The sequence below is a fragment of the Xyrauchen texanus genome, chromosome 3, assembly GCF_025860055.1.
Source record: "Xyrauchen texanus isolate HMW12.3.18 chromosome 3, RBS_HiC_50CHRs, whole genome shotgun sequence".
Taxonomy (NCBI): Eukaryota; Metazoa; Chordata; class Actinopteri; order Cypriniformes; family Catostomidae; genus Xyrauchen; species Xyrauchen texanus.
Window position 1 is genome coordinate 18159877 of NC_068278.1, and position 25329 is coordinate 18185205.

At 39.2% G+C, this 25329-nt stretch overlaps 1 protein-coding gene across 1 annotated transcript; it reads right to left on the bottom strand.

The window, feature by feature from the left end:
* Nucleotides 1-75: 75 nt before the first annotated feature.
* LOC127630859 (hemicentin-1) lies at nt 76-24127 on the bottom strand. Its single transcript, XM_052108699.1, has 20 exons — nt 24115-24127; nt 23656-23837; nt 22280-22543; nt 21978-22129; nt 20039-20192; nt 19770-19959; nt 18092-18186; nt 17808-17994; nt 15834-15931; nt 10932-11085; nt 10732-10850; nt 10309-10500; nt 9541-9654; nt 9358-9413; nt 9005-9119; nt 7725-8286; nt 3721-3881; nt 3516-3585; nt 3212-3410; nt 76-1982 (listed from the first exon to the last, which is right to left on the bottom strand). Exons 2-20 carry the CDS (start codon nt 23768-23770, stop codon nt 1554-1556), a joined length of 3426 nt encoding a protein of 1141 aa, XP_051964659.1. The 5' UTR covers nt 23771-23837; nt 24115-24127; the 3' UTR covers nt 76-1553.
* Between the last annotated feature and the right edge of the window lie 1202 nt (nt 24128-25329).

Below are 25329 nucleotides of genomic sequence, written 5' to 3' on the forward strand. Positions count from 1 at the left end.
GTTCCAATAATATGAACTGTATGTGTAAAAGAGAGAAAGCCAACAAGAGACATTTGTATTAACTGGTTACTTTTACTTCTATTTTAAAAGATATAACAGTTCCGTCCAGTAAGTACATGACTTTCAAAAATGTTTAACATTAACATAATCACAAAAATAACTAGTGGTAAGGTAGCTTAACCTTTGGCACATGCAGAAGTAACAGTCGAGTTGTTGTGCACAATAGAACCATTTTTTAGGTTCCATGATCTCATTGCAATTATTCTCCATTACTCTGGAGGACTTTTCCTAATATATTTTACACAATTACTTGGCAAGTTTTGGAACAGTCACTCCCTAAAATTAGTTCATAATTTTCAATTCTGCTCTCTGTTTTAAAAATACTATACATTTCTTAGAAACACGAACATCTATACTGTATACATAACTACTGTTAAAGTATTTGAAGTATTATAAATTCCTTGGCATTAGCAGAAAATGAGAAACTTGGTATTTAGCTGAAGTTAGTGTCCATGAACCTGATAGATGTAGCCTGCAATTATTCTCACCCACTCTTTTGTACATATGAGACCACACTGCCTCATTACGCTTTCATTAAACCAATATCAAAAGAAATGAGAACCTTTGAAAAAGATTAAATAAAATAAATAAATACACACGCAGCTTCCTTAAAGGAATAGTTCACCCAAACTCAAGTCTAAAGGAGCAATTTTAAAGAATGTACTGGATGCAGTTTTCCACTGAGTGGTGGTGGCATAGTGGGCTAAAGCACAGAACTGATAAGCAGAAGGTTGCCAGTTTGATCACCACAGCCACCACCATTGTGTCCTTGTGCAAGGCACTTTACCCCATGTTGCTCCGGTGGGATTGTTCCTGTAGTGCACTGTAAGTTGCTTTAAATACAATTAGAAGGAATGGGCACTGAAGCTTTCAAGCTTCAAAAAGGATGCTTAAAACACCATAGAATTATCATAAATGCAACCTTGAAAGTTCTCTGAAAATCTTAACATCCACCCAAGCATAATTGGTATCTTCATGAGAGTTATTACGATGTCAGATTTGTGAAGTAATTGTTCTTTTTAGTCTGATCTTTTCAATTATGTTTTGAGGGATTTGTTCTTGAATTTGACTGATTCATTCAACTCACTGACTTCATAATCTAATTGGAGCAGTACTTATATCAATAGATCCCTGGAAGTGAAAATTATCTTTGAATGACAACTTAAATTTTAGTCTGTTTCTGAAACAACTAATCTTTCATATGGCTTCAGAAAGCTTGGAATTATTGCACATTAATTATATGGACTACTTTTTTGGTGCTTTTGCATTCATTTTGAAGCTTAAAAGCACACATCTCCATGGAAAAGGGAAGTCAATTATTCACAAGTTTTCTTTGAGTTTTCCATTGAGACAGGGAAATTCATACCGTTTGGAACAATTAGGGAGAGTAAGTAACAGAATAATCATTTTTGGGTGAACTATTCCTTTAAACTAACTGACATGTCCCTGTGAAGTGAGCTGCATTCCCATGGCTTCAGCCTTTTTAGACATTCCTATGATTTACTGTGGCTTGCAGAAGGTGCAGTTAATTCATGCTCCATTCTTGTGTTGACCTGTTGCCCTGGGGGTCCAAATGCAGAGCATGGAGGATGGCTGGCCGTTGAGGAGGCTGAAGGGTAGAAGTGAACATCCACAGCTACAGAAGTCATGCCCAGGGACACGCAGTGGGACAGCAGGAGGGGGGAGGAGCCATGGGAGATATTAATGCTGTGGCGCACTGGAGTGGAGCTGGGTTCGTTGGTCTGGAGGGTCAGAGTGGACCGTAAGCCCTCTTCCTGGGCAGGTGCTGGATTCGGTGGAGGGGGTGAGGGAGCATCCTGACATGGTTCAAAATCTCTGCTCCTCCAGTCCTCCATGCACTGTAGCTGAATGTCAGAATTCGGAGAGGGAGTGATCTTCCCCTCCTCAAATGAAGTCTCCAACTAATTTAATAAGGAAGAAAAACAGAATATTGCTGCAATGGAACACATACACTTTAATATATTAGCATAGACACATAACATCATCTGAAATGTATACCCTCTTACATTTGAACAACTTAAGAGACTTACAAAGTTTCATATCAATTGCAACAGCACACACGCCAAACAACTGCAAGCCCTTTAGATATTTACTCACATGCAGGATATAAAGTAGAGATATCTAGTGAAAATACTAATTTTGAAATAAGTAATTAGGTTTGCACTGGTAAATTCTTGATATCAAATATGATGTCATTAATCACAAGAATACCAAGTCTTGAAATAAAAAATTTAATTTCAACTAATAAAAAAACATAACTATTGACACCTGTTGCTGCATTTTCACTAGTAGAATTTCACAATGATCTGTCATTCACTTCTGTTCAAAACACCATTACAGATATCGATAATTATTTACTTGCTAGTTGAAATTTCAAATAAAAATATCAACCATGTACTTCTTATTAGTCAAATTATAATTTTTAATATTAATAATTGGTTGTCATGTATTTCATGACCAAATGCCACTGACCTCAGTGGGGCCATGTATGAGAGCTACAGCAGAGGTGAAAGGGACAATTTTAGCTATAAACTTAGACCTGTGCATTTATGGTCCTTTTAATCATTTTGGAGCTTGACAGACCCAGTCCCTATTTCACTGTCATTACATGAAAAAGAGCAGACATTACATTCTTAAAAATGTCCTGCATCTTTTTGTGTTCCACAGAAGGAAGAAAGTCATACAGTGTTTTGTAACAACATGAGGCTGAGTAAATTATGACAGACTTTTCATTTTTAGTTGAACTGTTCCTTTAAGCTTAGTATAATATTATGTCTGTAATTAAAACATTGCGATAAAAATATTCATTAATATGGTCGACAATTTTAAGTGACATAAAGAGCATTATCAGCAAGAGTGTATACCCACAACCTTGCCATTGCTAGCACAATGCTGTACTTTATAATATTATTATTATTCAGTAATCTTGGTAAAAAGGTATTGAGCATTGCTGAGCAACTTCTTTACAGAACTAAATAACAACAGACAAAGAACAATGATCAAACCTGGCAAACAACTCCAAACTAGAGAGTACTTTTATGAATTACATTCCATTTAAGAATATTGTGAGATAGAATATAATTTGTTTGAACAAAACACTGAAATAGAAGTCTTTAGGGCCTATACGGACCTGGTCCTCCTCTCTTGGCTCTGGGTGTGTCTCCACTATAACTGGCAGGTCCCGATTGGACTGGACACCCTCCAGAACATCATCAGTAGGTGGATTCATCACCAAGGTGGATGGGCTAGCTTCTAGTGGGAGAGCTCTAGTCTCTGATGTGTTGGGACTTTGCTCAATAACAGCCACTAAATTGTCATCCTCAAATGCCCTGATTAAAACAATTGTTAAAATTTTATTCAAAAAGAGCTATTCAAATGAATGGCATGTTGACAAATGCATTATCCATTTCACCTATGTTGTCAACAAAACTGACTTGTTATCATATGTCCTTTCCATTGCAAGACGTTTTCCATGCCTGCAAGGACCACAAATACCCCTCAGAGCTATAAGAGAAAAGGAAAAAAAACAATGATTTTTATATTAGAATTGGTGCATTTGAACAAATCTGACCCACTTCTGCAAGTACTTATAAACAGAACATACAGGTTTATGCATAATAATGTGTATCAAAATCTCACCTGCTCTCCCTGTAGGTACAGATGTAGGATCATTTTTCTGAACCAAAGAGTAAAAGGCCATTGCAATGAAAATAAATGCCAAGGAAACACCTACTCCAACCACAATAGGAATGTCATGTTTTTCTATCACAGGTAACCAAGTTTGAGATTTCTCCTTTTCCCTGAAGAAAAGAGAGTAATGGATTAATTCTCACCAATCCACTACATAATATTAACAATTAATTTTAAGACACTGCTTCATGAGAAGTTCCTGCCAAGTCTTGCAGCCATGCCATAAATCAGGATGTCGGAGTGACATTACTCAAAGACAGCCCTGTACCATTTAGCTGGGTGTACTTTTGCACACAAAGCAATAAATATTGAGAATGTCACAATTTATACATAATAGCCTGATCGCTATTACATTCACTAAGTACTTTATTAGGAACACCTGTACACCTACAGTTGAAGTCAGAAGTTTACATACACTTAGATTTAAATAAATAAAAATGATTTTTTAACCACTCCACAGATTTAATATTAGCAAACTATACAGTAGTTCTGGCAAGTCGTTTAGGACATCTACTTTGTGCATGACATGAGTAATTTTTCCAACAATTGTTTACAGGCAGATTGTTTCACTTTTAATTGACTATATCACAATTCCAGTGGGTCAGAAGTTTACATGCACTAAGTTAACAGTGCCTGTAGCTTGGAAATTTCCAGAGATGTATGTCAAGCCTTTAGGCAATAAGCTTCTAAAAGGAGGTGTACTGAATTAGAGGTGTACCTGTGGATGCATTTTAAGGCCTAATACATTTTAAGACAGGCAATGTTTTCTACAATTAAATGTCAGGACTTGTAAAAGAACTGAGTTTAAATGTGTTTTGCTAAGGTGTATGTAAACTTCAACTGTACATACAGTATTCATGTGATTATCTAATCAGCCAATCATGTGGCAGCAGTGCAATGCATAAAATCATGCAGATATGGGATAGGAGCTTCAGTTAATGTTCACATCAACCATCAGAATGGGGATAAAATGTGATCTCAATGATTTGGACTGTGGCATGATTGTTGGTGCCAGACAGGCTGGTTTGAATATTTCTGTAACTGCTGATCTCCTGGGATTTTCAAGCACATTAGTCTCTAGAGTTTACTTAGAATCGTGCCAAAAACAAAACAACATTCAGTGAGCAGCAGTTCTGTGGATGGAAACGTCTTGTTGATGAGGCTATGGTAACTCAGATAACAACTCTGTACAATTGTAGTGAGCAGAATAGCATCTCAGAACGCACAACATGTGGAACCGTGAGACAGATGGGCTGCAACAGCAGAAGACCACGTTAGGCACTTTATTAGGCACACACCATCATCCCGTCCCACAAAACCCCAAAATCACAGAACTTAATGACTACAGACCCATTGCTCTGACCGTCACCCCCACGTTATTCGTTGCCACCCCAGACTGATCACTGTACCCTGCCCGGCCACACCTGTGGAAAAATCCAGGTACCGCCCATGTCAGGGACATACAGTATGCAAGGATACAGAGCCATTGTTCTGACATCTGTGGTCATGAAGTAATTTGAGACTGGTGTTGGCCCACCTGACGGACATTACTGGATCTTTTCCGGATCCTGTTGAATTTGTTTATCGAGCAAACAGGTCTGTGGATGATGCAGCCAACATGGGATTGCATCATATCCTGCAACATCTGGACAGACCAGAGACCAGGGGCAGTTCTAGAGAGCCCCCCACGTTATTTTACTTCAGTTCAGCTTTCAAAACTATCATCCCAGTTATTCTCCGGACTAAAATAACCCAGCTCTCAGTTCCCACCTCTATCTGTCAGTGGATCACCAGATTTCTGATGGACAGACTGAAGCTAGTGAGACTGGGGAAATTCACTTCCAGCACCTGTTCGATCAGTACTGGTGCCCCCAGGGATGTGTGCTCTCCCCACTATACTTCTCCTTGTACACATATGACTGCACCGCCAAGTACCCCTCTGTCAAGCTCCTGAAGTTTGCAGATGACACTACTGTCATCGGCCACATCCAAGATGATGACGAATCTGCATACAGAAGACAGGTTGAACAGCTGGCTGTCTGGTGCAGTCAAAACAACCTGGGGCTCAACACGCTCAAAACAGTGGAGATGATTTTGAAATTCAAGAGGAACACCCCAACACTGACCCCGCTCACCATTCTAAACAGCACTGTGGCAGAAGTGGAGTCATTCAGGTTCCTGGGCACTACCATCTCACAGGAAATGAAGTGGGAGACCCACATTGACTCCATTGTGAAAAAGGCCCAGTAAAGTTTGTTCTTCCTTCGCCAGTTGAGGAAGTTCAACCTGCCACAGGCGTTGCTGAAACAGTTCTACTCAGCAGTCATTGAATCTGTCCTCTGCACTTAAGTAACTGTCTGGTTTGGTTCAGCTACGAAATCAGACATCAGAAGACTACAAAGAACAGTTCGGACTGCTGAGCTGATTATTAGTTGCCCCCTCTTCAAGAACTATACACTTCCAGAGTGAGAAAATGGGCTGGAAAAATCACTCTGGACCCCACTCACCTGGCCACTACCTTTTTGAACTGTTGCCTTCTGGCCGGCGCTACAGAGCACTGAGCACCAGAACCGTCAGGCACAGGAACAGTTTTTTTTCCCTCAGGCTATCCTTCTCATAAACAGTTAAAACTGCCCCATTGAGCAATAATTATGTGCAATACACAGCTTAGTCTATTTATGTTTATCTAGCATATCCTGCCTCTTCTGCCATTAAAATTCCTTTGCACCATCTGTACATAACAGATTTGTATATGTGTATATATATATATATATATATATATATATATATATATATATATATATATATATATATATGGTCTTATTGTGAATTTCTACATACACTTATATATTCTATTATGTTATATATATTATTTTTTATTATCTCTGTATTGTTGTTGTATTGTTTGTGCACAAGAAGCTTCTGTCTCAAAGACAAATTCATTGTATGCGTAAGCATACTTGGCAATAAAGCTCATTCTGATTCTGATTCTATTAGGACCTTAGTGTTCCTAATAAAGTGTTAAGTGAATTAAGTGAGTAAATGTTATTATTTGTATTTTGCACTTTGAATTACACAATCGCATGCCATTCACAAATGCAATTTTTATTGCCAAGATACTAGAAATGCCTTAGAATTAAATTTCTGACACAGCAACATGTTTTATAACGGTTAGTCATGTTCTGGTAAATGTTAATTGTTTCACAATGGAATTGGACCAAAAGGTTGTCCATTGCCTGAAGTCAATGTGGTCTATTAACAGTAAAATATATATATATAAATAATAATAATTAAATAGCCCAAAACATTTCTGAATTTATCCCTTGAAAGCCCTTGAAATTATAAATAACAGATGCTATGTCTTTCGTATTGTGTAACATGTTTTGTATTCATTCTGTGCTCCACAGAATAAGGACTGAAACGGAGGGTTCAGATGCATCAGTCAAATTTGCAATACATGGATCTCCTGTAAAAACACATGATGGTGAAGTATCATTTGATCACAATTGATGATGGCAATAATTTACTCACACTCATGTCATTTCAAACCCATATGACTTTCTTATTTATACAAAACACAAAAGGAAAAACAGTCTTTTGGGAATGGTATGCTTTCAGAAGACAGAAGGAATATGACACACAAGTTGCATGGACAACGTTTATGATACTTTTGAGTCATATTTAATAGACCAGCATATTCATTAATATCATTGTATTATTTTTAAAAAACAAAGTCAAACATGTTAAGAACAACAAAAGTGTGAGTAAAGTATGACAGAATGTTCATTTTTTGGGTGAACTATTGCTTAAATAATAAACATATTAACAAAACAAAAAAGACACATCATTAACCTCCATTATTAGTCTGAGACTTTCTGTCTGATGTTATAACAGAAAGACTGCACAAATTATGTGCAGAAAAAAAACATTAATTACGAATCATTAATGATTACCTGGCATTATTGTCAGTGGTCCTCATAGGGGACTGAGAAGTGTTTTTCTTCAGTGACTCAACAAGGTCTGTATCATTTGTCACTGGCAACTTGGTGCCTCCAGATTGCTTGTGATTATTGCAGATTATTTGGCTCTGATTTTCAGTTTTTTCCACAGGGGTTGAGGTGGTGAAGTTTTCCATTTCCATAGAAGTAAAGCCAGAAGCCTGAGTTTGCCCACTAAATGACTGAGTGCTTTTCTTGGAAAAGCTCTGAATGTTTTTTAGCTGGGTATAGGAATAGGAGTCTGAAGGTAATTGGTTATTTGTGTTCGGATTAATTGCTGGAGGTTTAGTAGACTGGACTGTTGGTTGGATATGTGGGTGTGTATACTGCATAAAAGTCTCTTTGACTTTGAGGAATGTTGTAGGTTTGATGGGCACAGCTGTTGGTTTTTGTGTTTGAATGGACACTTTGATGTGCTCACTGTTTCCTTTGCTTACGTCACTTGACTTCTCTGTAGTGTCTTGAGTAGATTCAGTGATGGAGTGTGTTGGTGAGTTCTCCACAAAAGTACTTAAAACTGGACCAAATACAGAACAATTAGAACAAGAATATAATTTTTTTAATTGCGCAAGAAGAAAGAAATAAAAAGCCTCTTGGGTATTTTAAAGGTACAGTTCCCCCCCCAAGAAATTTACATTCTATAAAATGTTCTCACTCTCATGTCATTTTCTGACCCCATTTTATTTCAAAACCGTCTATTTTTAACCGTCTAACATTTTTTGAGGAATTGTCCTGCTGCTCTCTTCCATTCAATGAAAAAGGATGGCCTGGGGCTGTCAAGTTACAAAAAGGCCCCATAAAAGCATCATAAAAGTAGAATCCTTAAGCCATACAACAGCTTTTATGTGCGGAGCAGACTGATTGTCAAGTCAAGTCAAGTGGTTTTTATTGTCGTTCAACCATATACATGTAGTACAGTACACAGCGAAATGAGACAACATTTCTCCAGGACCATGGTGCTACATAAACAACATAAGACAATCACAGAACCACATGAGACTACATAGACTAAATAAGACCTGTAAGTCGCTAGTCACTGAAAATCTTGCTTGACAGCCATGGTTACATTCACTTTCATTGTATGGAAAACAGCAGATTGGACATTTAGCAATCAATCAATTGTGTTCCACAGAAGAAATAAAGTAATGAGGCTGAGTTAATCCTAACTAAATGTTCATGTTTGGATGAACTCGTCCTTTAATTAAAGAAGGCTTAGCTTCGGTAACATAACTTACAAGATATCTTTGTGAAGTCCTTAGTTGTCTGTTGGAAGGATTCAGTTATCTCTGTGCTACTTGGATGCTTTGAATCATAAGAATTTGTAAGTAGCTCTTGCTCAATCTCTGGAACCTGCAAAATTAGGGACAAGCGAACAAACTAAAATCCCTGATTGTTCCTAGATCCATGACTTACAATGTACTCTTCAATCAATGCAATGGTCTAAACTATACAGTCAAACATTTATGTGAAAGATTTTGATGAATATGCCAAAATATGCACAATCAACACGGTCACAGTAACAATGTTAAGAGAGGCTGATGTCACGAATGGAACAAGCACATGTATCTCTGCACACTGCATTACTCACAGGGGTTTTTATTTTTTTACTCATTGTTTCCTCATCAGACCAGACATCAGGTTCAGCTTCAGGTTAGAAGATTAGGCTGGTTAGATTAAACCAGAGGGTGCAAACATGGCACATAATGATGTACTGTATATTCACTCTATGAATGAGAACTAATATACTGTCAGTTCCCAGCACTTTGCTCACCAGTTACAGTTATGATGGCACTTCTCATATCCTGACCGACTCTGTTTTCTGCAGTGCATTGGTACTCTCCTGCATCAGACCAGTGAATGTTGGAGATGACTAATGTCCCATTATCTGTGAAATTAAATGTTACTTTCAAAACATACAGTAAAGTACCCCTTGTGTGGGAGAACCTACATCATATTCAACCAGGGTCCAAAGATAACTTTTATCAAGTGACAAATGGAGGTAAAAATGTAAGCATTACATAGTTTAAGTTAAATTGTAAAACTGTTATAATGTAAGTGATGTAAGCGATTCAAATCAAAGACATAAAAATTCCCTACTAAAAACAAAATCTTTCACACATGACTTGCACGTCTTAAAAATCTCAGTGGAAATCTGTTCAAGTTTAATTTAATTTATCTATAAAAGATATAATTTAAGTTTGCCAAAGTTTTTTTTTTCTACAGAACTTCACGTGGTGAAACATATATGGAAGATCCTTGCATTATGCCACAAAAAAACATAAATATGAGCAACAACAATCATCATGATGTGTCCTCATGTTTTTGTGACAAATGACAAATAGAAACTGGCTTATTTTATATACAATGCAGTGAGTGACGCAATGACCTGCAGTGTTTTTCACTTATAAGCAAGGAAAACAGCTAAAATAATACTGTAATACTGTAGTCATAAGGAGAATATATATATATATATATATGTATGTATGTATGTATGTATTTATATACAGTATTTCCCCAGTATGTTCAAAATTGTACAAACCGTCAATGTGTATCTGTTGTGGGAGAGATACAGGAGTTTTTGGAGCAGGCAGTTCAGGTGCATTTTGGATTAAGGAGGTTCGGATCCAAGTATATTTCACAGGAAAATCTCCCACAGCTCGACAAGGGAGACTAACAGTAGATCCCTCTGAGACAGTGATCAAGGCAACAAAGGAAACAATAAATGGTTTCACTGAAACCAAGAAGAAATGTAAAATTAGATCTGCTGCCATTCTGTTGAGGGTTTCTAAACTGAAAAGACATAACAAATACCTTTACATACTATGGTGGTAACATTGTTTTATATGGTAATCCTATGGTAATGTTTACTTCAAAGAATACCATGGTACATGTTCAAAAAACATGGAACTTTTTTTGTTAGTATAAAAGCACAGCTGTATTATTTTTGCAAAGGGGAATTTACCCGCAATTCGAAGTGTCATGGTTTTTTCATCATGACCCACTGCGTTGGAAGCTGTGCATGTGTAAAGGCCTTCATCATAAGCTCTGACTGATGAAATGTAGAGAGTGGTGTTTCTTACCCTGGGAACAAATGGAATTCAGAGGCACCAACCATTAAACAATCACACATTTTCATTAATAAGCCTGTCATGCAAAACTTACCCCGTGATAATTTTGCCTCCAGTTTGGACTGACTGGCCCTGCTTTGACCATTTAATTAAGGGAGCAGGGTGTCCTAACACCTGGCAGTGAATCGCCACCTCAGCTCCTACAGGAGATGTCACCACCATCGGCCAGATAGTCACAGATGGAGGTTCTGAAATAATCAGCCAAGAATGACCATAGAAAAGCCTGTAGGTCAAGGTTTCTTAACCAAGGCTTGGTTGTGAACGAACCCCCTAAGAGTTCATAATGGAACGAGAGAAGCCAAATTTAAATAAAATTTGAAAAAGATAGACACAATGTAAATAAAAATAAATATTAACGCTCCTCATTCACAAAGTTCTACACATCCCATGGCCCCTTGTGTGTTTGTTTATTAAATATTTTTGGCTTATTTAATTGAGAGTACGCTCTGCTCTGCTTTAGACATTTTACTGTATTTACATTAATTTCCTCTCAAAATCAGTGCAAAAAATGCCAACAAGTTTACAGATTCTGCCTTGACCTTGTCACAGGATTTCAGTGGGCAATAACATTTTGGCAACCTCTGGTTTAGGTGTGCAATTAAATGATTATAATTTCATAGTTGCAGACTATGGATCTAATAGGGTCATGTCTAGAAGGGATCCCTCTCTCGTCAACTGCTCAAGCATGCACATTCTGTTAAGGTGCTTTCGCCTGTGCTTTTTTACTCGCATCTCAGCTTATTAATGATGGAAAGCATTATAAACTGCAATAATATCAATAATATAACATTATTATTATTATTATTATTATTATTATTATTATTATTATTATTATTATCATTATCAAAGAGTGACTATTTGCACTTGGTATAAATACCTGCCACATAGTGCAGTTATTTGCACTGAAATAATCTGGTGGAAACAAATAAATTAAAGACAAGTGATTAAGACCATGTGGATGACCTGGGTTCTAATCCTACTTTTGACCCAGTTTTTCCTATCCTGTTTCCTGTCTCCACTCTTAATATATTTATTTAATACTACTTATAATAATAAATAAAATGAATATAAAATGTATTTCCTCACAGTGATAGGTTGGTGTAGGGTGTCTGTGTGTCTTTAAATAAACAAACTATAGTGATGCCCTGTTAGTATTTAATTAGAGGTTCAAATAGTATCTGTCTAACACTATTTGCACTTAGTGCAAAGATGTTGCTATTTACACAGTGCAAATAGCCACTGCCTTATTATTATTATTATTATTGTTATTACTATTATCAAGAAATCCTGTTGTCATCTTGAAATCTCATATAGCATCCCATGTTTCTAGGATACAGTAATATTTTGTTAAATCCATGTTAAGACATATATTACTTTAAATCCCACCTCTGCAAGGGAGCTTTCTGTTGGATCTGACGGCGCATTCCAGCGGCATTCTCCTTTCTGCACACTGTGCAGACTCTGCCCCTGGGCACTTCGACAGCGCTTCTCTCATAAAAGAGTGGATTTCTCTGAAAGAGTTTATTTTTCCTATAAAAAAGTTTTTTTCTGGTAAAGAGCAACATACACAAGCGGGCGTTGAATGTCCTTTTCAGGACGCGTCTTTGTAAAGATGCCCTTCTGCCCCTGTGTAGGTCCTGGATGTGGCCGGTATCTCTCCAGATCCGACGGTCATAGACGCTGCCTTGTGTGCCTGGGTAGCGATCACACCGAGGCAGAGTTTGTGGATGGTTCATGTTCTTACTGCGAGGACATGACCACGGCAACATTGCGGTCGTGGCTTTCGTTTCTCAAAACGAAAACCACTTCAGCCGCCCCCCGCGTCACTCCTTCTTCCCACGGGATTGAGGACGACCCAGCTGGCGATGGAGGCGATTTGGGGATGGCAGCGGGCTCGGTTTCGCCGGGCGCAGCCTCGCGAACCACACTGCACGCTCGTTTGCTTCTGTCCGTGCTCGGGACGATGGCGGTTCGCTTCACGGCCAGTTTGCCTCATCCCTGGAGCCAGGTCTGGATGACGACATCGCCGCTGCATCAGAGAGCATTCAGCCGTCTGACGCTGAAGACCTGACCGGACTTCCATCCTCAGGAAAGCCCGCTCAGTCAGAGACTGACGCACAAATGGCCGACATGCTTTCACGGGCCGCTGTGAGCGTGGGGTTGGACTGGAACCCACCGTCCTCCCCCCAACCCTCGCAACTTGATGATTGGTACCTCGGCTCTGGGCGCTGCTCTCAGCCCCCCCGGTACCTTTCTTCCCAGAAATGCATGAAGAGCTGACGAGTTCGTGGAGGGCACCTTTTTTTTTTTGGAGGGCGGTCCACGGGTACACGGAGGTCCCTCGGTTGCGATTCACCTGTGTCCCGAGAATGCCGCCACTGGCGGGACTCTCCGGTACTCTCCTCCAAGGCCTGTAGGACAATTTCATCACTGACAGCGAAATCCTAAAGCGCCACTGGACAGGCCGCCTCTGCCTGGCATGCCATGGCACTCCTGCAGGTACACCAAGCCAAGGCACTCAAAGAACTGCTCCAGGGTAGTCCTGATTCCGGCGTGCTGCAGGAACTGCGCTCTGCCACCGACCTCGCTCTCAGGGATACGAAGGTCACAGCGCAAGCACTCGGGCGGGCACCCCGGCACCAAAACCTTGCAGTCCCGGCTCCCCGGACGCAGCCATCTCGCCTCCGGACCCACCACTGCCCAGCCCTGGCAGGCCAGCGCTGACAAGTCTCCTCTGTCTACAACCCGCCCCTGCCGAGTGCGCAGAGCAAGGTATGTGCTTTGAGCTTTTTCTCAGCACCCAAGCCTCGGGACGCGTGTTTGCCTCCCGACGCACTATTACCTGCTCCCCCCGCCACGAGGCCCCACCCGGTACGTCCAAAAAGATCATCCCGTTAGTGCCCCTCGCACAGAGCTTAGATGCATGGCTTGCGATTCCCAGCCCGTCGCGTTGGCTGGCCAGGACCATCCGACTCGGCTATGCGATTCAATTCGCCAGTCTCCCGCCTCGTTTCGGCGGTATTTGCTCTACTCCAAGGACGCGATAGAGTCTGTCCCTCCAGCCGAGATGAAGAAGGGTTTCTACAGCCCTTACTTCATCGTACCCAAAAAAGGCTGTTGGGTTGCGGCCAATCTTGGACTTGCAAGTTCTCAACCGCACTTGACACAGACTCCCGTTCAAAATACTCATGCAGAGGCGAATTTTAAACTGCGTTCGGCATCAGGATTGGTTCACGGCGGTAGACCTGAAGGACACATACTTCCACGTCTCCATTTTAACTCGACACTGCCCCTTCGGCCTGTTCCTGTCCCCTCGCGTCTTCACCAAGGTCGCAGAGGCAGACTCGCGCACCTCAGCCATTTAGGGCTTCAGGTCAACTGGGAAAAGAGCAAGCTCTCTCCGGTTCAGAGCATCTCCTTTCTCAGTTTGGAGTTAGACTCGGTCTCAATGTCAGCGCGCCTTATGACAGAGTGCATGCAGTCACTGCTTACGTGCCTTGCTCGTCAAGTCAGGCACAGCGGTTCCTCTCAAACAGTTCCAGAGGCTCCTGGGGCATATGGCATCCTCAGCCGCGGTCGTGTTTATCACCCCTTCCTGCCGTCAAACTTTCAACCCTTGGACAGACCTCTGTTTTCTGCAGACAGGAGTCCCCCTATAGCAGGTGTCCAGCGTGGTCACCACAGATGCCTCTCAACTAGTTTAGGGTGCAGTGTGCTACGGGCATGCACGTCCTGGACGGGGCCCCACCTGCGGTTACTGGGCCCAGCTCTCAACCCCAGCGTTGAGCGCCCCGCAGACGGCGTATCCCCCCCGACTCCAGGACCTCTTCTAGGGCCATGAAAGCCCCTAAACGCTCCTGAGACAGCACACCCAGGAAGCCAGACCTTTGCTCCGGAGATGGTAGCTAGACCACTCCGTCCCCCGGTGGAGGGCCGGGAGGAGAATCCTCAGTTGTCCCTTTTTCTTTCGCCGTGCCACTTTTGGGCTGAGGTAGCCACATTTTCAATAAAAGATCGATTTCCTCACTTCCTGGGTCATCAGACCGGCGCGCCGTTCTCATGGCACCCCGGCACCAAAACCTTGCAGTCCCGGCTCCCCGGACGCGGCCATCTCGCCTCCGGACCCACCACTGTCCAGCCCCGGCAGGCCAGCGCTGACGAGTGTCCTCTGTCTACAACCCGCCCCTGCCGGGTGCGTGGAGCTTTTTCTCAGCACCCAAGCCTCAGGATGCGTGTTTGCCTCCCGACGCACTATTACCTGCTCCCCCCCACCGCGAGGCCCCACCCGGTACGTCCAAAACGATCATCCTGTTAGTGCCCCTCGCACATGGCTTGTGCTTCCCAGTCCATCACGTTTGCTGGCCAGGACCAATTCGCCAGGCTCCCGCCTGTGGTTACTGTGACTTAATTGACATTGAGTAATTAATTAATTAAAAAGTGTTTGTGCTGAAACAAACTAGCTGCTGTTTAAAGATGTTTATCTCTTTTTGAACTGGAAAAAGGAAAAGAAGAGATTTTGTTTGTGTTCTGCAGCTCGCGCCCCTTTTCAGTCGAATCGCAAAGAAAAATGCAAACAACTGTGTCTCCACTCAAGATATACATCCACTGAAGTGCGGATGCAATTGTTTATTAAAATATAAAGTTGTATCTGAGTGGATTAGAACCCGGGACTTCTTATACAAGGGGCATTTGTCACCACTTGACCACACAGTCAGACCTATAAAAACTGAGCTGATTGATGTACTTCTCCAGTGACCAACAGATGTAGATGAAGAGCTCTTTATTTAGACAATTTAAAATAATCTTTTACAAGTGCTCCTCATTCCTGTGTGAATTCAAATTAACGCCGTGTAAGAATCTCACGAGACTGATGAGAGGGGGATCCCTTCTAAACACAATCATCTAATAGGTGTATATGTCAACACATGTTTCTTACCAAGAACATCCAGGAAGATGTTTTTTGAGGTGAGAGCCCTTTTGAGATGAGAATGAGACGTTCTGCAGAAATAGATTCCCCTGTCTGTCTCTTTTACACTGGTACATAAAGATTCTCACAGTTAAAAAGATCATATAGAAAAGTATTTAATGTTGACACATATGTGGATTTCATGAAAGAACAATTTACAGACAGCACTATACAGGTGAAACTCGAAAAATTAGAATATCGTGCAAAAGTTCATTAATTTCAGTAATTCAACTTAAAAGGTGAAACTAATATATTATATAGACTCATTACAAGCAAAGTAAGATATTTCAAGCCTTTATTTGATATAATTTTGATGATTATGGCTTACAGCTTATGAAAACCCCAAATTCAGAATCTCAGAAAATTAGAATCTTACATGAAATCAATAAAAAAGGATTTTAAATACAGAAATGTCAGCCCTCTGAAAAGTATAATCATGCATATGTACTCAATACTTGGTTTGGGCCCCTTTTGCATTAATTACTGCCTCAATGCGCGTGGCATGGATGCTATCAGCCTGTGGCACTGCTGAGGTGTTATGGAAGACCAAGATGCTTCAATAGCGGCCTTCAGCTCTTCTGGATTGTTTGGTCTCATGTCTCATCTTTGCAATGCCCCATAGATTCTCTATGGGGTTCAGGTCAGGCGAGTTTGCTGGCCAATCAAGCACAGTAATACCATGGTCATTGAACCAGGTTTTGGTACTTTTGGCAGTGTGGGCAGGTGCCAAGTCCTGCTGGAAAATGAAGTCAGCATCTCCATAAAGCTTGTCTGCTGAAGGAAGCATGAAGTGCTCTAAAATGTCCCGGTAGACGGCTGCGTTGACTCTGGACTTAATAAAGCACAGTGGACCAACACCAGCCGATGACATGGCTCCCCAAACCAACACAGACTGTGGAAACTTCACACTGGACTTCAAGCATCTTGGATTGTGTGCCTCTCCATTCTTCCTCCAGACTCTGGGACCTTGGTTTCCAAATGAGATGCAAAATTTGCTCTCATCAGAAAAGAGGACTTTGGACCACTGAGCAACAGACCAGTTCTTTTTTTCTTTAGCCCAGGTAAGACATTTGACATTTGAAGCCCATGTCCAGGACCCGTCTGTGTGTGGTGGCTCTTGATGCAGTAACTCCAGCCTCAGTCCACTCCTTGTGAAGCTCCCCACACATTTGAATGGCCTTTTCCTGACAATCCTCTCCAGGCTACGGTCATCCCTGCTGCTTGTGCACCTTTTTCTTCCACACTTTTCCCTTCCACTTAACTTTCTATTAATGTGCTTTGATACAGCACTTTGAGAACATCCAACTTCTTTTGCAATTACCTTTTGAGGCTTTCCCTCCTTGTTGAGGGTGTCAATGATGGTTTTCTGCACAACTGTCAGGTCAGCAGTCTTCCCCATGATTGTGAATTCAACTGAACCAGACTGAGAGACCATTTAAAGGCTCAGGAACCCTTTGCAGGTGTTTAGCTGATTAGAGTGTGACACTTTGAGCCTACAATACTGAACCTTTTCACAATATTCTAATTTTCTGAGATTCTGAATTTGGGGTTTGCATAAGCTGTAAGCCATAATCATCAAAATTATATCAAATAAAGGCTTGAAATATCTTACTTTGCTTGTAATGAGTCTATATAATATATTAGTTTCACCATTTAAGTTGAATTACTGAAATTAATGAACTTTTGCACGATATTCTAATTTTTCGAGTTTCACCTGTATAAGTTAAAATATGGACAACATGTACAACTGAAAATATAAAAAACTGATTTATTAAAAAAATACAAATAAAATAATATATATATATATATATATATATATATATATATATATATATATATATATATATATATATATATAAACAGCTTAGACTTGGCCAGACTGGGAGAGCAGCAGACCAGCTTGGGGCTTTTTTGCAGTTAACACACAAATACATACAACTCCACCTGTGGAAAAGCATGTCTCCATTAGGATCAGTAGTATAGTGCAGTCCTGATTGTAGAAGTTGGTTGTCCTTAAACCAGGACACTTGTGCTTGGGGTCTGCCGTGTGGAGGCCTACAGGGAATAGTTGCAGGATCTCCCTTCCTCACTGTTAGGTTGGAAGGTTTGACAATAAAGGTCCAGTCCATAACTGTGTGAGGAGATGAAAGGACATTTCTGAATAGATTATAGAAGCAAGACCACCTGTGTGCTTGGAACAAAAATAGATTAATCTGAAATGGAGGTACCTGCAGGTAGGAGGTAGGCTGGTTGGGATATCACTTTCTCCCTCTCATTGCTAGCTTCACAGAAATACAACCCCTCATCTTCTGACAAAACTCTCCTAAGAGGAAGGTAAGAGCATATACTTTTCATCTAGTATGCACAAAAAGAGGTGGTCCCACTTTATATTAGGTTTCTTTAACTACCATGCACTAACATTAAAATACACACATCAGGCTTGGGGAGTAACAGAATATTTGTAACTGTATTACATAATCAGGATACAAAAATGTGTACTGTAATCTGTTACGGTTACAAAAAAAATCTTAAAGTATTCAGATTACAGTTTTATATACATATATATATATATATATATATATATAAAGATCCTCCTGACATAAAATGATAAAGACCGCTGCTTGTTTTATAGTTGTACAGATATGATCAGATGCATCAAATCATAAATTGTTTGATAATCCTAACTAAGAAATATGAGTTTCTGTGGATTATATCTTCTAGTTCTCTCTCGTGACTGACTGTAAATCTGTAACATCTGTCTCAAATCAACACTGTGCTCTCAATGCAAACGTGATCAAACCATTAAAAGTGCTGTTTTATCGCAATGGCCAATGGAGGACTATTATAATTTTTTGGGAAATTCCAACATTCTTGTCACTTCAATGAAGAAAAGGTACAAAAATGTAATGTACACAAGGTTTATTTCTATTTCTTCAGCTCCGAAGTTACTTCAAACGTACTTCTCTGTCTGCTTGTATGAATGTAACACATCATAAGAAAGTGTTTCACCGTTGTTCAAATGCACTTTGGATCGCATCATTTATATGTATAAATGTTTTCCTTCTGAAAGGACTAAATATTAAATGAAACAAATGACAATAAAATGCAAAGTAATTCCTTCAGTAATCAAAATACTTTTTGAATGAACTTTATTCTAAATACCAATGATTTAAATTGTAACTGTTCTGGAATACAGTTACTTGTATTCTGTATTTTAAATAAGTAATCCTGTTGCATGTGTCCATGTACAACCCTGGCTATAGCAGTTGGAAGTCAATAAATGGTGCCAGTTAATCTACATGCTAACTGCAATACATTCAGAATTCAACTTTGTAGTGTTTTTGAATCTGAGGTATATCCTGTCATATTTTGTTTAATGTTAACAAGACATAATTAAGTGCATCTGTTCTAACATTATTTGCATGATGAGAAAATAAACAATTTTCTGTAACAGATCACCTGATTTGGTTAAAAATGCAGAGTTGTTCTACATTCTGAAATACACCTACAAATGGCTTACTTTCAGCTGTCTGACCACACTAAGCTGGGATATGGAATATATTTAAAAATAGAAAACATTACAGATACTACCTTTTGGACAAGGGTGTTCACACTGACTATGACAAAGTGACTGGAAGTCATTTATTATTCAATGAGAGTTGGCAATTAAAGATCATTGGCAATGCAACAAGTTTAGTTCAACTTTATGCAAATGCATAGTTACGCGATACAGCGACTACCAATCGGAGTGCAGACAATGAAGCTCACGTTATCTGCTGCCTGATACACCTGGATACATTTTTCAATTAGGAATGCCTACTAGAAAAAAGGAGAACAGTGACCTGGCCTCCAGAGATTTAACAACTGTCAGTGTACATGCCAAAGAGGACCATGAAAATTTCTCACTGAAAAACCAGCAGCTGTCCATTCTTCAGAAGATCCCATCTGGAGGTATTGGGTAATGGTTGTCCATCCTTAAACCACTGCACTCTGGGAATTGGCAAGCCTTCAACCACGCAGTACAGTGCAGCTTCCATTTCAACGGGTACAGTGACATTTTCTGGGCCCTCAATGATCTTTAAATCTACATTGGTACCTGTGTAAGTACAGATAAAGAGTGAATTTCAGCATATTACATAAGTGGCCAGAGTGGATTAGCTGAGTAGCAATCTTACCCTCCACTGTCAATGTTGCAGCATGACTTTCTTTGCTTATGTTCAGCAGAAGATTGTGGGTGATACAGACATAGATTCCTTGGTCTGCTTTGGCGACATTAGCCATATGCAAGGTGCCTGAAGTCTTTCTTTGGCTCCCTCCGCCATACTGTCCCTAGTAGTTATATGTAGTAAAAAATTATAAACGGTTTGATAATCCTAGCCAAGAAACCCTACTGTAAATATGAAGTTCTGTGGATTATAAGGGTGAATCTCAAAAAGAACATGTCCCAGTCATATGAAATTATAATAGCTCAAAGAAACTGAAGTCGCAGTGGGTCTGCAATAATTATTTTTTAACAACTGCAGTCTTGACCAACACAAAATATGTATAATTTAAAAGCTTAGAAGCTGTACATTACAATTCATTTGGAATTTCAACCAAAACTGAAGTGGTCTGAAATTTGCAGACAAATCAGTTGTGTTCTGTTTTGATGATTAATGAAACATTGTGCACTGCACATTTTATTTTAATTGGTAAAGACATCAAATAGCCATGTGTCATATGTTGTTGGAAAGCTCTCAAAGAATAGAATAGAATACAACCAGCCAAATTGTTTTGTGCACAGATAAAAATAAATCAAATAAACGAATATTAACTATGCACTTGTCTTTGACATTTATGTTTCATGTGAACAGGTGTTGCTTATATGCTGCCTTTTCGCTAACAACTTCACAAAAAATAAAACAGAACATAAAATATCACATACTATTAATTAGCGGAGGTGATTATCTTTCAAATGAGCCCACACTCAATGTAATCGGATGTATAGATCATTAGATAATTTACATAAAATACAATGTGCACAATGTGCACACAGCATCTGGTTTGAAGACATACAAATTATGTAGCATCATGGAACGCTTGACCAATCGGATTGGTTTTAGATCAGTGCATATTTGGGCAGAGAGACATGTGATGGGTGACTGTTAAATATGGCCACCAGGAAATGGTGCCTAGTACAAGACACATACTCAATGATGACTCAAATGGCACAGAATGAAACTCATTCTGTGAAATCTCATTACTAAAATCATGTCTGCATTCTATACAAACTTTTAGTGTTTGCATGTGTAATTACCTCTTATCTAAAATTATTATGTTTTATTTGTTTGAAGTGGCTTTTGGACACATGGAGGCATTTTTGGCACTAGGATTATTATTTTTGTAATGCTATAACTTTTGATTTATTTGTAGACCCAATGCACAATTTTACTCAGTTACAGTTGACATGATTGGCATCAAAAAGAAAAGAAGTTCAGAGCCACCTCATTAACACCCTGAGATATATAATGACAAATATAAGAAGAAAAAAAGGATATTTTTGGCTCAAGTTTTTTGTGATTCGTGATTTTTACAGAATTTATCACAATCAATATAATTAAAAAAAGTTTTCTTTACAATAATACCAAATACTTGACACTCTTTTTTTAGTTATCAGCCTTTAATTTTGAGTATGTCACTGAAACTGGATATCTTTAAAAACACTCTCAGGGCTTCAAGGGTTAAAGCTGAAATGTGCAGAATTGCAAAAATAAACAATGTTTTCAAACCTTTCCAGAAAACTAATTTTAACTCTAAAACTCAATTTAGAATGGTTGCACAAACATATAGTCCCGTCCCATATTGACACCAATGTGACAGTGTCATGCTGGACAAGCCGCTAAAACAGAGGAGCTGCCACAAAGCCATAAAAGTGTTACACTTTTAGGTGAAATCAACCTACAAATGTCTTTGTTGATATTTTATTAAGATGTTTGTGAACTGGGCATGTTTCATGAGTTTCACAAAACTGTACTGCAAGACAGAGTCATACTTTTATAATAATAATAATTTAAAAAAAATATATATATAAGTACCATTTATTGGGCTGAGAGTTTGTGCTTTGTCATTCTGTACCTGTATCTGGTTTCCATTGGTCAGAACTCTGCCATCTTTTAACCAAGCAATCTGAGCAGGAGGAGAGCTTTCACCAGAGACACACTGGAAGAAAACATCATGTCCCTCTTCAGTTTTCAGGGACTGGGGGTGAAAGAACACATCTTCCAAGCCTACAAACACAAATTACAATCTAAATGACAATTGGTGGTTGACACAGATGCCTCACGTGTGTACATTTATTATATATGTATTGTCTTGCTTTTCCGCTTTAAAATAATGAAGATATGCATACTAAACAAATTAAAGCAATAGATACATACGTGCTTTGCTGACCACGACAGTGGTCTGAATCTGTTTGTAGCCTCTCTTTGCGATGCATGTATAGTTCCCAAAGTCTTGTTCTTGTAAGTGGGGAAATGAAAGTGAGCCATTGGCCATCTGATGAATCCTGCTGTCCAGGCTGCCAGCATCTTTTTCCCATTTCACTGGAAGAGCAGCCTTCAGTCCAGAGTCAACCACTGCACAGTGCAGCATCAGTGAGCGATTTAAAAGTCCAATGTGATTTTTAGGCAAGGTTGAAAATGCTAAGCAAAAGAGAAAGTGTGCAAGAAAATAAATTCCACATGTTTATTACAAAGCGCTTAGTATAATCTATAGACCATGTAGATCTATAAACTAATCTACATTCTACTCTTCAAAATGTAAAAATGTGCAGTTGTTAGGAAATATTTTTGACCTGGTCTGCACCTTAAAGGCGTTGTTGTCAGCAGCAGTTACCATTCAAAAAAATACAAAAAAAGATGCAATGAAAGTGAATGGTGACTTAGACTAACATACTGTCCAACATCTTCTGATGTGTTCCACAGAAGACAGACAATTTGGAACAACACGAGGGTGAGTAAATGTATTTTAATTTGATTTTTTATTAACTATTCACTAAAAAAATTACTTTGTATCCTCATTTAGTCAGATTGATTCAATCATATTAAATTATATTTTTGACATGATTAAAAACTGTTAATTTACATGTTACCAGACAAAACAGTATTTACTGTGTTAAACATTACCAGCTGATTCTGTTACATTTGGTTTTTATGCATTTTACATAGTCATATTTTGTGAGAAATGTTCAATATACAATTTGTATTAAAACAGTTTTAGTAAAGGAACTACAATTATTAGATCTCTGTATGTCTCAGAATAATACACTATAAAAAGTAACCCTTGAAATTAGTTTTGTTGACGTAACCTAATACGTTCAGAGATGTTAAATAATATTTTGGACTTGAATAAAACCTGTTATTTTGGTGTTGCTACATGTTTTTTAGTGAAGAACTGAAAAAACAATGTGTGCATCATACTATCTGCAAAAAAAAAAAAAAAAAAAAAGAGAGAAATAATTGTATATTATTTGCAATGTAATACCCGGCTATCCCATATACTGCATATCTTTTCATGGATGCTCAATCTAATTTTAAATGGACATCCTACTTTGAGGAATCAGAGGTAGTTTGAAGTCCATGGTTGCTAGGTTACACATAGAGCGGCACATGTTTTTGCAAGTCTTTTGTCAAATTATGCAAGCGTATAAAACATTTGCATGGCACACATGCAGGCACTGTAAAAAAGTCTTCAGTCAAGCAAAATAAAATCACATAACCACAAAGGCATCCACAAATACACTCTATGTATTCACCTAATTCAGACAAACTGGGATTAATCCTGATAGAACAGGACAGCAGGAAAATCCAGAAAGAACAAGGCATCTGAAGTGAGCTCCATACAGGACGAGACATGCTAGCCCTCTTCATCTGTGCCTTTTATGTGAAGATAATGGTCCATAGCATCATTACTCATCTGCCCCAATGCTTTCATGCACTGTAAAATAAATAGTCCTCTTATTTTCACATAGACAATTATATCTGAATCTCAATTTATAATATTCTCACAAAGCATGTATCTGTTGTTTGTTATGATAATTACCAAGTTATGACTAGATAAACACAAACAATTTACAATTTCTCATACATATTACCTTTTAAAGTCATAAAGTATATCATAAAATATTTCACACCACTTACACTTGTGCTATGCTTCATTCATTGGTGTGAGCGTGTCTTCAAATAATGAGATAACACAAATCACGAACTCTCACCCAGTAAAGCAGCGCCTCACTCTCATGGCATATTCCTATTTTGGTTGTGTTTCATTACCACTATTATCACAGCCATGCATTGTACACTGCAGACCTCTTTACGCTCTTCAATGGACCGGCCACTTTATACCACACATCAGCTAACCCTCCATTTATTGATTGTGACATGAAAAGAACAGGGATCCTTTGTACTTAGAGGATCAGTTAGAAAGCTTGTAAGGAAGGGTTTGTAACTGATCACATAAGCTTTCATTGCCACTGTGTCCATGTAGGGCAGACTTAGTTTAATGTTTCCCTAATATGGTCAATACATGGCCAGAAATGATTTATGCTATGAAGCTACGATGATATGGAGGGCACCTTGTTTTATGTTAGAGAGGTGCTCTCTCGCTCTCTCTCTCTCTGTCTCTTTCGCTCTCTCTCTCTCTCTCTCTTATTTAAGTTTGACAAAAGTTAAAGCAAATAACCTTTTTTAATTACGGTGCTCTATCAAGAACATGTCATAATTGCCACCCCCAAATAAAATCAAAGCCTTTTTGTTGTATTGTGACATTATTATCATTAAAGTTCCGCACTTTCAACTATCCTTAATTATCCCCATTTCACTTTAAAATGAAAAATATCATTGATATTACTGCGGTGACCTGGACAATGTTTTGGTGAAATAATTTTTTATTACATATGCCTACAACAGTGCACCACACTACATTGTAATGTATTACTGTACAATGTCAGCATTTAAAGATATGGGGTTCCTCAGATGCCACACTGGATAAAGCCTTCTGTTGATCCTCCAGTCACCTTTTCAGTTCTCAGAGAAACGTGACTTAACTAACTCTTAGTTCCTGCAAGAACTCTCAAAAAACACAAGGACTGTCAGAGGTTCCTTCAGTAACCCCATCATCAGAAAAAGGCTTTGAGGCTCTTGAACTTCCTTGAGGAAAAAAATATTTTGGAATATTTGAGGCTCTTTTAAAGGGTGTCTGGAGGATCTCCAGAGGGTTCCGCCAATGTGGCATGGAACCTCAAATGGTGCCTCAAGTATCTTTTGATTTTTCTAGTGTAGGAGGGCAGGTGAGTACTCTTAGGTGAACAGAAATCCCATGAATGAGTACTTCAGGCCTATGACTCATCTGACATAGGCTGATGACAGCGGATGGGTGAGCTAATTGGAGCAGCCGGGGGTGTGTTTGCTTTAGCCAAACAACACCCTAT